The 13191-nt window shown below is 56.7% G+C and overlaps 2 protein-coding genes and 1 long non-coding RNA gene across 3 annotated transcripts; 2 read left to right on the top strand and 1 right to left on the bottom strand.

The window, feature by feature from the left end:
* The first annotated feature begins 88 nt into the window (after nucleotides 1–88).
* Nucleotides 89–5066, top strand: SHFL (shiftless antiviral inhibitor of ribosomal frameshifting). Its single transcript, XM_047703178.1, has 8 exons — nucleotides 89–402; nucleotides 875–998; nucleotides 1194–1243; nucleotides 2619–2657; nucleotides 2821–2970; nucleotides 3386–3489; nucleotides 3615–3769; nucleotides 4310–5066. The coding sequence occupies exons 1-8, from the start codon at nucleotides 382–384 to the stop codon at nucleotides 4534–4536; spliced, it is 870 nt and encodes a 289-aa protein (XP_047559134.1). The 5' UTR covers nucleotides 89–381; the 3' UTR covers nucleotides 4537–5066.
* Nucleotides 4574–12140, bottom strand: ANGPTL6 (angiopoietin like 6). The gene is made up of 7 exons (XM_047703126.1): nucleotides 12085–12140; nucleotides 10869–10953; nucleotides 7521–8103; nucleotides 6656–6833; nucleotides 5918–6105; nucleotides 5566–5836; nucleotides 4574–5011 (listed from the first exon to the last, which is right to left on the bottom strand). The coding sequence occupies exons 3-7, from the start codon at nucleotides 8094–8096 to the stop codon at nucleotides 4821–4823; spliced, it is 1404 nt and encodes a 467-aa protein (XP_047559082.1). The 5' UTR covers nucleotides 8097–8103; nucleotides 10869–10953; nucleotides 12085–12140; the 3' UTR covers nucleotides 4574–4820.
* LOC125085054 (uncharacterized) lies at nucleotides 8058–9502 on the top strand. Its single transcript, XR_007122769.1, has 2 exons — nucleotides 8058–8396; nucleotides 8842–9502. It is a non-coding gene; the product is annotated as an uncharacterized LOC125085054 (long non-coding RNA).
* Nucleotides 12141–13191: the final 1051 nt, after the last annotated feature.

The following is a 13191-nucleotide window of genomic DNA, read 5'->3' as shown; positions in this document are numbered from 1 at the left end:
GGCCTTCCGATGCGGCCCCGCCCCCACGAGGGACGTGAAGACGCGGACCCCGCGCAGCGTGGGGACATGTGACCGATTGCAGAGGCCGCGGCGCCTCCACCGCCCGAGGTCCGCGCGCTCCGCCGCAGGGCGCAGACCCCTGGCGCCCGCCCGGGTCTGGGGCGCAAGAGCAGAGGCGGAGCCGGGGCGGAGCCAGAGCGCCCCGTCTACCCCGTCACCCCCAGTAATCGAAAGCGAAAGAGGGGGCCAGGGAGGAAGGGCGGGGACGCCCGGAGGCCCCGCCCCCTGCCGTGCGCGGCTGCTGGACCCGCGGGCGCGCCCAGGTAGGGGGGCTCCGAGCGCGCAGTGCGGACCCTCGCGGGAAACTGCGCCGCCGCCACCATGTCTCAAGAAGGTGTGGAGGTAGGAGATGGCTACGGCTGGGCCGGGGGGCTCGCGAGAGGCGCCGAGGAGGGGCCGGGGGCGCGGAGGGGCTTCGCAGTTTCTGGGGACTCCATCCGAAGCCCAGACCTACCGCCTGGCTGGCACTCGTCCCCCCCTCCCCCGGAAAGGAGAATGACCGCCACATCCCCCGGGTGAGATGAGGCCTCCTCAAAGAAAAGCGGGGGCTGCAGGGTAAAGGGTCAGAGGCCAGAGGTTACCTGGCCAGCCTCCTCCCTTATCCTGGGACGCTGGCACCAGTCCGCTCCCTCCCCCAGTGCCCTGTGGGGACTTTGGCTTTTTCCAGGAAATGCCGTAGAGGGATGGCGGGGGTGGAGGGGGGGGAGACCAAAACCAAGGGTCAAGTTCAGGCTGGAAGAAGGATGCCTAGAGATGGAGGGGGGTCAGTCGCTCCTTTCCTTACGCGATCGGAACCCCCCTTTGCCCCCCCAAGCTGGAGAAAAGCGTCCGGCGCCTCCGGGAGAAGTTTCATGGGAAGGTATCCTCCAGGAAGGCGGGGACTCTGATGAGGAGATTTGCCAGCGACCACACGGGAGTGGGGCGCTCCATCGTGTACGGTGAGCCGGTTGGGGTCCGGGGCCTGGTAGGGGTTGGGAACCGGGAGCGCGCAAAAGAGGTGTGATCTGGTTTAAGGGTAGGAAGAGGCGCTGAAATGATCTTCTGAGAAGGGTCTGTACTGGGCCCCTGGGGGACCCTGAAACTCCCACAAGATCCTTCAAGGACCTTTTACTTACACTTACTCTTGCCACCAGGAGTAAAGCAGCAAGATGGACAGGAACTGAGTAATGACCTGGATGCCCAGGTAAACTGCCCCCCCCATCAAAGGGTGGGGTATCTGAGGAGGGGGAACCGAAGGAACCTGGTATATCCATGATGAGCCCCTTCTGTGCACCACCAGTCCCCAATTCATGATCCACATAGACTTACCTTTCCAGCCACAGGTCCAACCAGGGAGTGTGCAAACTAGGCGCTCATTACATTGTGATGGCATTGAGTGGGAGAGAGAGACGAAACTAGGCAGTGAAGCAAATCAGGATTAGTGTCATTGTAGAGGACCCTGGAGGTCAGAAAAGGCTTTCTGGAAGGGGTGTGAGGAATAGTGATCCTGGAAAGTGGGGTGGTTGGAAAGGGTCTTCCTGGAAGAGGCAACAGAATGAGCAACAGGCGGACAGGCTAGGATAAACAGAAATGGGGGAGGAGAGAGGGGCAGGGGACCCCATGTGATGAATGAATGAAAGAATGAATGAAAGGCTTTGAGGCACAGGTGCAGTGTGGCTCCTTTACCCCTTAAATGATTTTGGTGGCCAGAGCACTGTGGATCTCACCTGCCTGAAAGCACCCCCCTAGTTGTTAGAGTGTAATAAGGTACATATTGTATTCTTTACATTCACTCATGTAAAGGGTATGATAAAAAATAATGAGAGGGGCACCTGGCTGTCTCAGTGCGGGGGAGGGGAGTATACGGACTCTTTCTCAGGGTCACGAGTTCAAGCCCCACATTGGGCATGAAGCCTACTTCAAATAAAGAAAAATGATAATAGGAAAGTGAGCGCTCCCCCTGCAGTAGGGTTTTCTTGAATTTCATCCCCATACTGATCCACTGAGTCGGTCCCGTTATCACGTCCGTGCTGCAGACGACAGAACCGAGATGGAGAGTGATGGAATCACTTGCCGGGTTCACACAGCAAGCAGGTGGCGGTTGGGAGGGATGTCAGCCATGGCGCTCTGAGATGCCCCTCATTAGTGGTTTGGCTCCACTCCCACAGCTGGAAACGTTGGAGTCAGGATTGGAACCTGCATCTCTCTGAATCCAGAGCCCAAGCACTTAGCCTAGAGCCGCATGGACTCAAAAAGGCGACGGGTCACAGCGCCACCAAGTGTGGAGCATGGGGTCCGGGCCTGCTGGGCCATGCGCACTCAGGGTGATCTCAGGCAACCCCTCTCCCAGCTCAGAGCCTCTGTTTCTTTATCTCAGCAGTGGGGGTGGTAGGTGCATCCCCACTCAAGGTGACTATGAGGATAACTGAGTTCATGCACCTGACCTTCTCTAAGCTCCTCCCGAGTTAGGAACTCCCTACTCATATGGGGCCAGAACCTGGCCACTCCGCCCCAACAAATAATGGTAAAAAGAGGTCCAAGCTGCGTCCCCATTTCCTGCCCCTGATGTCTCCACCCAGGACCCACCGGAGGACATGAAGCAGGACCAGGACATCCAGGTGAGTCCAGGGTATGGGACAGCAGTAAGTAGAGTGGAGGAGGACATCCACAGGCGGGGAGAGTGGAGGGCATCCGTGGATGAGGAGAGGGAAGAGGGAAGAGGGCTGATGTGTGTTTAGGTTCACAGTGAGGCGTGACCGCCCTTTTGTCCCCATCCTGCAGGCCGTGGCGACCTCCCTCCTGCCCCTGACAGAAGCCAACCTCCGCATGTTCCAGCGAGCCCAGGAAGACCTCATTCCCGCCGTGGATCGGCAGTTCGCCTGCTCCTCCTGTGATCACGTTTGGTGGCGGCGCGTACCGCAGCGTAAGGAGGTGATGACCCAATCCCCCTTCTCGGTACCCATACTTCTGACTTGAGAGTATCAACCCCAAGAGCCCAATCCCTCACCCACAATCTCGGAGCTTGGCCTCCATCTCAGACCCCATCCCTCCGGCCCTCCAGCTCCACCCCCACCTCAGAGCCCGACCTCTGGCTCCACAGTTTTGACAGCTGCCACCGAAATCAAACCTGACCCCAAAACCACAATCCCAGGTCTGGATTTGGAACCCCTGATCAGTGGTGTGCTTCTGGTAAATGCTTAGTAGCCCAGCTAGTGTAGGGAGGTGGGGGGAGAACCCCAGATTTGTAGTATTTGTCAGTTTCCATGGGGTACCTATTCCCACTGCCAGTATCAAGTTCCAGGGGCGCCCCTCTGACAAGAGCCTGCTCCCTACTCTACATGCCCAGGTGTCCCGATGCAGGAAGTGTCGAAAGCGCTATGAGCCGGTGCCCTGTGACAAGATGTGGGGTGTGGCTGAGTTCCACTGCCCGAGGTGTCGGCACAACTTCCGGTGAGGGTGCTGACCCCCACCCAACCCCCACCCCCACCCCGCCCTGCACCCCCCCAGCCCTGCCCTGGTCCCACCCTGCCCCCGGCCTTACCTTTGGACCCTCATGACCCTGCCCCCCCCCCCAGGGGCTGGGCACAGATGGGGTCCTCATCCCCCTGCTATGGGTGCGGCTTCCCCGTGTATCCAACACGGATCCTCCCTCCGCGCTGGGACCGGGACACGGATCGCCGCAGCACCCACACCCACTCCTGCTCGGCTGCCGATTGCTACAACCGGCGAGGTGAGGGCCCTGCATGTCCCCCATGACCTCCCTCCACTCAGGGCAGCCTACTTGACCTTGACTCCTGGGACATCCACCTCTGAGGCCTTAGTACCAAGGTGCCTGCCTGCTTCTTCCACGTGCCTCCTAAGGCCTCCGCCCCCAGAGCCACTTAGCGCGTCCCATGGCATTAGCCCCTCCTTTCACATCTTCAGTGGCCTCCCAACACCAGGCCACCCAAGACCATGATCCTCCTAATAGCCGTCAGCCATGTTCTGTGGTCTTGGCCCTGAGGCTTGGTGGTTTCACCCTGTTCATGACCTTAGCCTCTGCCCCTGTGGTCTGTGTTCTTGGTTCCTGTTTTGTGTCCTGTAGTCTCAGGTGATGCCCATGTCCCTGGGTCTGTTGTGGCTTCAATACCTGGAACTTGCATTTCTGAGTTTCCTGTGGCTCTGGCCCAGGTCCCTCCCCTCTCCTGAGCGCCCCATGGCTACAGCCCCTTTGCCCCCAGACTCTTGGGTGGCCTCAGGCTCCACGGTCTCAGAACCTCTCCCTCCCCAGAGCCCCACATGCCTGGGACGTCCTGCGCACACCCCAAGAGCCGGAAGCAGAACCACCTACCCAAAGTCCTGCACCCCAGCAACCCCCACATCAGCAGTGGCTCCACGGTGGCCACCTGCCTGAGCCAGGGGGGCCTAGAAGACCTGGACAACCTCATCCTGGAGGACCTAAAGGAGGAGCTGGAAGAAGAGGACGATGAGGAGGAGGAGGGCGGGCCCAGGGAGTGACCCAGACAAGGGGCAGATCCAAGCCAGACACACTCTGTGGAGATTTTGTGTTGTTATAAAATATGAGCTCAAACTGAGATCGAAACGCCCTCGGGGAGCCATTTGGGTCTGAGAGATGGGCAGGGGGATTCCTGGGTCCCGTTTTCAGGGCCGGGGAGCAAATCCACACCAGGATGGGCTATGGGATGTGGCCCACGCCATGTCACAAAGCAAGTGTGGCCAGAACAACGTGGGCTCCTGCTGACAAACGTTCCCTGGGACCCAGGGGACGGATGGACAGATGGTCACAGCCTCAGGGGCCGGATCAACATGGCAGCCTTCTTGAGAGAGTAAGCCCCGCCACGAAACTCAGCCCAGTAGACACCATCTTGGTAGCGGCTGCGGTAATGGCCACCGCGGTGCCACACACCATTGAGGTTGGAGTGGGCACAGGCGTGGTACCACCAGCCTCCCCGCTGGTACAGGGCACAGTTACCTGAGAAGAGAGAAACCGCATATCCTGTCACCAAAATAAAAGCTTCTTCCACTACCTCACTAGTGCAAGGCTTTCGTCAGGCATCCCCTGGCCTTCCTTACTCTTACTGAACACAACCCTGAGGTCCTCTCTCTCCTCCCCAAAGTAAGAACCCTGGCCCCCATTTTCTTTTTTAGAGTAATATCTTTAATTCCTTCCCTGTCACCCTACCAAAGTACAAGTTACACCTTTTCCACCCTTTTCTGGAAACCAGGAGCTCTACCTTTATGGGGGGGGGGGGAGGGAATCACCTACTTCCTTTCTAGAATAAGATTTTTAGCTCTCATTCCCTGCCTTTCACCAGAACAGGAATCTTGACTCTATTAGGAAAGAATTTGCCTCATCAAAGAAGGAATCTAGGCTTTCCATCCCCTCACCAGAATAAAAGTGCTCTCTGTTCTCTTGCTTACCCTGATCCTTATCAGAGGGAAGTTTCACCCCACTTTTCATTCATTTCCTCCCTAGGAGTCCCACCTCCGGTCCCCACTCCCCACCAGAATAAGAGCTCTCCTTACCAGAATAGGAGTCTCGGTCCCTATCCACGGTGCTGAAAGGCTTGTCATTGTGCCAGGAAAGAGAGTCTCCAGCATCTCCATAGTACTGGCCAAGCCGAAGGCGATAGTGGTCACTCTCAGGCTCCAAGGAGAAACCATCATAACGGGCTCGTGCCCCACGCCCTCCCCAGTCCTCCAGGAGCACCAGCAACTCATGGTCCCCACGGCTGGTTAGCTGATGCACAGGTTCCAGGCCCAGCCAGTATTCCCCATCAGGCTGCCCAAAGCCCACCTGGCAGGACAGGGAAGTCAGAAGGTCAGAAACAGGTTCCCCACCCTCTGCCCAGCCCTCCCCCTACCTGCCTGCGCCCACCTTGTAGTGCTGCCAGGTGGTGAAGAAATTGACAGAGCCGTCTTGCCGCCTTTGGATCACTGTCCAGCCTCCACCCTCCAGCTGTTGCTCACACCACACTGACACTACATGCCGGCCCAGTCGCAGCTCATACACGCCACTCTGCCTGTGGCCCGCCTGGTGGGCCTCTGCACAATCCTGCCACGGACCTGTGGGTACAGAGATGGGGGAAGGCAGAGCCCGGACTAACCAACCCCTTATTGAGATGAGTCCTGATTCTCACCTCATCCCCTCACCAGAATAGCAGTCCTGCCTCTCCCACTCCCTGACCAAAATAAAAGCCCTAATATCCATTTCCTTACCTGAGTTAAAACTCTAATTCATTCTTTTCTCACTACAGCAAATACGGAGCCTGGGGTACTTAAATCCTGGTTCTACAGTCTCACCAGAATAGAAATCCTGAACATGACACTCAGAACTAGCTTAAATGTTCACCAATAGGCAGTCCTAAATTCCCTGTCCTCTCATCAAAGGAAGAGTACCTCCTTCCCTGTTCTCATACCACAGTAAGAATTTTGGTCTTTATCAGAATGAGAGTCATAGCTCCTTGTTCCATCACCAGAATAAAAGCATCATTTCCTCTGGTCTCCTTACCATGAGAGAAATCGGCCATTAAAATTCTGGCTCCTATTTCCCTCTATCCACTGCACTGGAATCCCTTAGCTCCTCACACCCTCAACAGCCCTGCCCTCATCTTACCTGTTGGCTTGGTGGGGACAGCAGGGTGCCCTGCGGGCATGGGAGAGGCCAAGGGGCCCTGCTGTCTCAGGGTCTGGTCTCTCTGGGGCTCTGGAGCTGGGTCTAGCCTTCTGCTGGTGTCATTAGTGCCACCCACCAGACTGACAGGAACCACAGGCACCAGGGGTGGTGGCAGGAGCTGGGATGACCAAGAGACTCAGATGTGACCGCAGTAGCCTTCAGTTGAAAAGATACTGGGGCCCTAAATCCCCCAACACCCAGATAGGTGGGAGATCAGGCAGGGCCATGTCCTAGCTCTAGAAATGATACTCCCCAAAGCCTAACTCTAGCTTTCAAGAGTACAGCTGGGCCTAAATTCACAGCTGAACTGATCTGTGCCTCTGACGCTCCTTTTCTGCAAAGTAGAGATAATGAGTTGAGTACCTCCAATAATAAGTATTAACTTGGAATCCTCCCAACAGCCCTGTAAGGTGTGGGTTGTCACAGAGCAACAATCTTACTCAAAATTGGGACCAGCCATATTCCAGAATTAAGGATAATATGGCAGCATTTAGAAAGAGTAACATAGGACAGACATCTAATAGCATAACACCTCCATAACATGGGTCTTTAGTCTTTACATAATAATATGCTTGATTACAAACTCTACGAATATTTATATTAAGTGGATAAGTAATGATTTTAAGTGGCCACAATCGCGTTCTGACCCAAATGAGCTGTGGGAGGTGAGGTCGGAATCCGGTTTGGGGAGCTTTTCAGATTTCAAAACTGCGGATCAGAGATCGCGCGTGGGGTCGCAGGAGCCCCGTCTTACAAATGTTTCACACAGGAAGTGGCTACGACTCCTGGCGAGCTTAGAGGTTACCTGCTGCTGCCCGCCCGTGCCCCCCGGGCACAGGCGCTCCAGGCGGGCGATGAGGCCACTCTGCTGGGTGACCAGCTGCGCCAGCTCCCGGAACTTGACATCCAGCTGATGGAAGCGGGCGGCGGCGCGCTGCGCCTCTGCTGACACGTTGAGCACGCGCTCCCCAAGCAGCGCCAGCAGCGCAGCGGGCTCCGCCCCCGGGACTGGCCCCGCCCCCGGGCCCGCCTCGTGCTGCAGCTGCGCGCGCAACTGGCCCAGGCGCGCGCTCAGGCCGCGGCTCTCTTTGCGGAGCGCGCGCACCTCTCCCGCCACGGCGCCGTCGGCTGCGGCCAGTCGCTGAAGTTCGCGCAGCAGTTCCTCGTGGCGGCCCACGCGCATGCGTAGCGCCGCTACCTCGCTGGCGTTCACGGCCTCCGCGGCCGGGCGCGCGGCAGACGGTCCGCTCCAGCACACGGCGCCCGTGAACTTCTGCTGGGGCAGCACGAAGGTGTAGGTGCAGCGCGGGGTGCCTGCCCGTGCCCACGTCGCATCCAGCAGGAGCAGCAGCTGCAGCGTGCGCAGCGGAGGCGCCCACATGGCAGACCTGCAGGCAGAGGACGAACGGGAAGGAGGGCAGCCCCCCGAGCCTAGCTTGGGCCCCCAGCTCTCCGGCTGGGCCGAACCTGCTTTGCTCCAGGTCCACGCAGGCTCGCCTCCCCGCCGAGCCCCTCCGCACCGCCCCCCCACCCCGCCACCTGGCTGGAAATGCCCAAATGGGATCCCACCCCGGCCACTCCATTGAGTTCCAGGCGCCCTGTGGGACAGCATGTCGTGCATTCATTCAACAACCGTTCACTGAGTGCTTGCTGTGTTCCAGCCTCAGTTCTAAGGAATACGGTAGGGAACAAAACACAAAAATTCTTGCCCTCTTGGGCAAAAAACAAGGTCAATAAACTATAGGAATTAATATAGTGTATTAGATGGTGCTAAGATAGCAGTAAATAGTGGAGAGATGTGGGGATCCGTCCTGGGCAATTTGAAAGGAGGGAAGACCTCCTGGAGGAGGTGACATTTGAATAAACACCTGAAGGAAGTGAGGGAGAAAGTAATGAGGATGTCTGAGGATGAAGAGCATCCCTGCCAGGGGGAACAGCAAATGCAAAGGCCCTGAGGCTAGACTGTTCCTGGGAGGCTGGAGCAGAAGCAGAGGGAGAATGGGTGGGAAGAGGTGAGGTGGGGTGAGAGGTTAAGTCTCACTAACTCAGACTAGTAGCAGACACCCCATCTCCCACATCCTCAGACTAAAACCCCAGAATCATCCCTGTCTCCTCTTTCTTCACAGCAGATCCAACCTATCAGCCAGGCCTGTCAGCTCTTCTGTTTAGGCCCTGAATTCCTCCACGTCCCGCACAGCCATCACCCTCCAACATGATCCCAGCTCCAGACTCCATCTGGATTTCCTTATAGCAGCTGCCCCCCCAGGCCTCCAGTTGTCTGTCATCAACCTCTGGTCTGTTTCCCACAGCTGCCAGAGTCAGGCCATGTGTCTCCCTTTCCTAGAACCCCTCGTGGTCCCCAGCTCACTCAGAGCAAAAGCCCAGGTCTTCCTGTGCCCGACAAAGCCCTGCACCCTCTTCCTATCCCGTCCCCGCCCTCTTCTCCCTCCCACTCACCCCTCACTCACTCTGTTCCAGGCACACTGACCTCCTTGCTGCTTCTGAAACACAACAAGGATGGTCCTGCCTCAGGGCCTTTGCTATTACCTCACTCTAGAGCATTCTTCCTAGAATTTTCACATGGCTCCCCCTCTTTCCTTATTTGGGTCTTAGCTCACATGTCCCCTCCTCAGAAGCCCTCCCTGACAACCCCATTTAGCGTTGCTCCTCCTGGGCGCTCCCTGTCACAGTCCAACTTTTTCATTTCAGCATTTGTCACTCTGAAATTGCCTCACTTGTTTGCCATTGTTTATGATCTGAATTCCTCCACCAAAACATCAGCTCTCAGAGGCTGAGTCTGGGTTTTGTCCCGTGCCTTGTGCCACCCACACACCCCTCAGCACCCACAAGCCCCAGGTCAGCTACATCCTCCCACGTGTTCCCTGGCTCACATAGGTGAGCTCCTGTAATTATCTTCCCTTGAGGGCATGCACAGAGGCCTCCTAGCCTGGCCCCCATGGCCTTCATTCTTGGGATTCACCTACCTACAGCCTCTCAGACTAAGGACATACGTGCCTCCCGCATGCACTTGCCCACACTCAGAACATGTCACAGGTGTCCACACATCACCCCCGTATTTTCCAAGTCCCACTATGTCCAAAGCCAGACATCCTGGTGGTCACACAGGCTCGTGCCCTGGGGTCTTCATTGTCACACACATTGCCTTGTTCACACATTGACCAAGCACTCCTTTAATGCCTACTGTGTGCCGAGAGCTGTTCCAGGCAATGGGGACACAGCCATGACCAATACAGACACACAAAAAAATCCCTGCCTTCATGGAGCCAACATCTCGGTGGGGAAAGCAGATGGGGGGTAGGGCAGAGGGTGTTAAGTGTTTAGGAGAACACTCAAGGAAGGGGGTGGGAGTCCCCGGATGAGGGGCCATTTTAAACGGGGTCAAGACTCACTAAGAATATGCCACTTGAGGGGCGCCTGGGTGGCTCAGTGGGTTAAAGCCTCTGCCTTCAGCTCAGGTCATGATCCCAGGGTCCTGGGATCGAGCCCCGCATCGGGCTCTCTGCTTAGCAGGGAGCCTGCTTCCTCCTCTCTCTCTCTCTGCCTGCTGCTCTGCCTACTTGTGATCGCTGTCTGTCAAATAAATAATCTTTAAAAAAAAAAAAAAAGGGAAGAAGATGCCACTCGAGCAAAGACCTGTAGAAAGAGAGAAGGGTAAGAACATTCCTGGCAGAGGGAACAGCAAGTGCAAAGGCCCTGAGCTAGGACCTTGCTTGATGTGCCCAAGGAACATCAGGGAGGCCTGTAAGACTGCAACAGAGTGAGCAAGGGGTAGAGCGGGAGGAGTTGAGGGCAGGGAGGGAACGGGGCAAAATGGGCAGGGCTTTGTGGGCCTCAAGAGGACCTGGGCTTTTTCCCTGAATGAGGTGGGAACCCCAGAGGGTTTTGAGCTGGATGCTCACCCTCATAGTCGCACACCAAACAGGAGCTCTCCTTGCCCCCTCCTTGAAGACACCAGGTCCCCCACAACAGGGATGGACCACCCCCCTTGGAGCCAGATTGCATATGTGCAACATCCCCCACCTTCCAGGATCTCAACCCGGGGTAAGAGGGAGGCCTAGGGAAGCCCAGGTCTCCCAACAGACAAAATCAGCCTCCACCTGCCCTCCTGCCCTCCCGCCCTCTCACCTCTCACCTCTCAGGACCAAGACCCTGCGTCTGGCAAGGCTCGAAGCAGGCACAAGGAGACCCAGGAGCAGCTGAAGGTCCAACAGGAGCGCCTAAGTGAGGATGGGGAGAGGCTGGTGGGAGAGCAGGAGGGAGGAGGCTGGTCGCCCCAGAGCCTGGGATGAGAGCTGTGGTGCTGAGCCTGGGAGTTCCAACTGTAAATATTTAGCATTTCCCGCATGAGAACCGAGGCAGAACTGCCAGATCCCCCTGCCCAGGCCACCAGAGCCTGATAACACAGGTCAGCGTTCCGGACGTTCCCCCACAGCAGAGCACAGAGCGTGGGAGGCTGCAGGCCCCGGGAGGCTAGCGGGATTCCAACCTCCGACATGCACACACCACAGAGAAAGACAACAACAGCAGACATCAGATCAGCAGCACCTGCTGCATCAGACACGACTCTCGACTCCACACCTTTAATCTCAGTCTTCCAAAACCAGCGCTGGTCTCTCCTGTAGGCAGCCGCATTTTACAACAGGGAAAACTGAGTGTGCGAGAGGGTGAGTGACTTGTCTGCAGCCACATGGCTGGAGAATGATGGGACTCAGCCCCGGTAACTTGGCTCCAACATTCACACACGAATAACCACAACCCTCACACACACCCAGGTGCCTGTAACAGTGCAGACACAAAGACACACGGATATCCAACGAGACATGGGGACCCCTGCACAGAGCCACAAAGATAGACAAATGGAATCTGTGTGTGTGAGTGTGTGTGTGTGTGTGTGTGTATCTGCGGATTTGCCTGGCATGGGCACATATAAAGACACACCTGGAAACAAAGCACAGATTCCAGCAGCAACTGTGTGTCCAAAATATAGTCACAAACACACACACACACACACACACACACCACGACTTAAAGGAAAACACCCTGTGGGTGGAGTACATCTGTTCTGTGTCAGACGCATACACACCCAGGCACACAGGGTCTCACGCTGGCAAGCACAGAGGTGCTAACTAGGTGTACGGTGAACCTCTGGCACCCGCCCACCTGCCCGCCACAGTGAACATGTTCCCATTTGTCTCCCGCACACAGCGTCACATCCTCAGGCCAAATCTTGCAGGGACAAAACAGGCAAAAGTAAGCATGCAGTCATTTCTCAGAGGTACAAAGAGACTCACGTATAGCCCACCAGAGCCTGGACTAGGGTCTCCCACCTGCACAAAGGCCTCACTGACCTCCAGATACAGTCTCAGGAAGCAGTCCTCTTCGCCCAGTTCCTACCGTCCTGAACTCGTAACCCGAGTGGACTCCCGGGCTGAAAGAGGAAATGGTCGTCCCAGATCTGAGAGAGGCTGCCAGGCTGGGCTCCAGGCCTGGGCTGCCCCCCCCACTGGGCCCCATGGCCCCCCACCCGCAGTCCCCTCCAGCTTCCTCCATTGGCAGCCGAGAAGAAACCTCATAAGTCATAGAGAAGGACTGACAGAAGGGAGTGAGAGTCCAAGAGACAGAGGAGGGGATAGTCATGGGGGAGATGGACAGAGACAGGGGGAGTCAGGAAGAGGGATGTGAAGAGAGAAAAGGGGATAGAGACAGAGACAGGAGAGATCAAAACTTGAAGGCAATGAGAGACAACTGATGGCAGAGACAAAGCTGGGGCAGAGGCAGAGGCAGACAGAGATAGGAAGAAGACAGGGATGGGAAGGGAAAGACAGAGGAGAGAAAAGGGGAAAGAATTGGGGAGGAGAACCAGGATAGGGGAAGCAAATGGGGGAGGGGAGACAGCTGAGGGAGGGGAAGCTTATGGGGGAAGGAAACCAATGGGACAGGGAAAGAGACGTTGGGGGCGTCCCTTTCCCCCACCCCAAGGTTCTGGGGTAGAAGCCAGAGGCCTGAGGCCAAGACTGGGGCTTTGAGCGGAAACCAGGAGGAGGTGAGTTATTCACAAAGCTCCCGCCTTGCCCTAAGTTTCCAGAAGGTGATGTGGAGTTTCCATCTCTTAGCCACAGACAGGGCCTCCGGGGAAGACAGCTGGCCCTCAGGAGCTGAGGCCCACATGTCTAACTGCCACGCTCTACTCATTTCTCTGGTTGTTCCTCAAGGGCCTGGTGCTGGCGTGCCAAGCATTGTGCATACATCATCTTTTTAAATGGGTCAGAGGAGAAATGATCACCATCCTCACTTTAGGACACTTGTGGGAGCCTTGGAGTGGATAAATTGGCTCTCAAATTCACCCAGCTGGTGTAAATGGGCCGAGGAAGGATTCGAACCCAGGGTTCATTTCTCTGCAGCCCAAGCTGCTTCCCCGAGACGCTAGCCCCGCCCGGTTTCCGTAGAAACAAGCA

This window comes from Lutra lutra, chromosome 1 (genome assembly GCF_902655055.1).
Source record: "Lutra lutra chromosome 1, mLutLut1.2, whole genome shotgun sequence".
In the NCBI taxonomy this organism is placed as follows: domain Eukaryota; kingdom Metazoa; phylum Chordata; class Mammalia; order Carnivora; family Mustelidae; genus Lutra; species Lutra lutra.
This window is presented reverse-complemented; position numbering and strand designations above follow the sequence as displayed.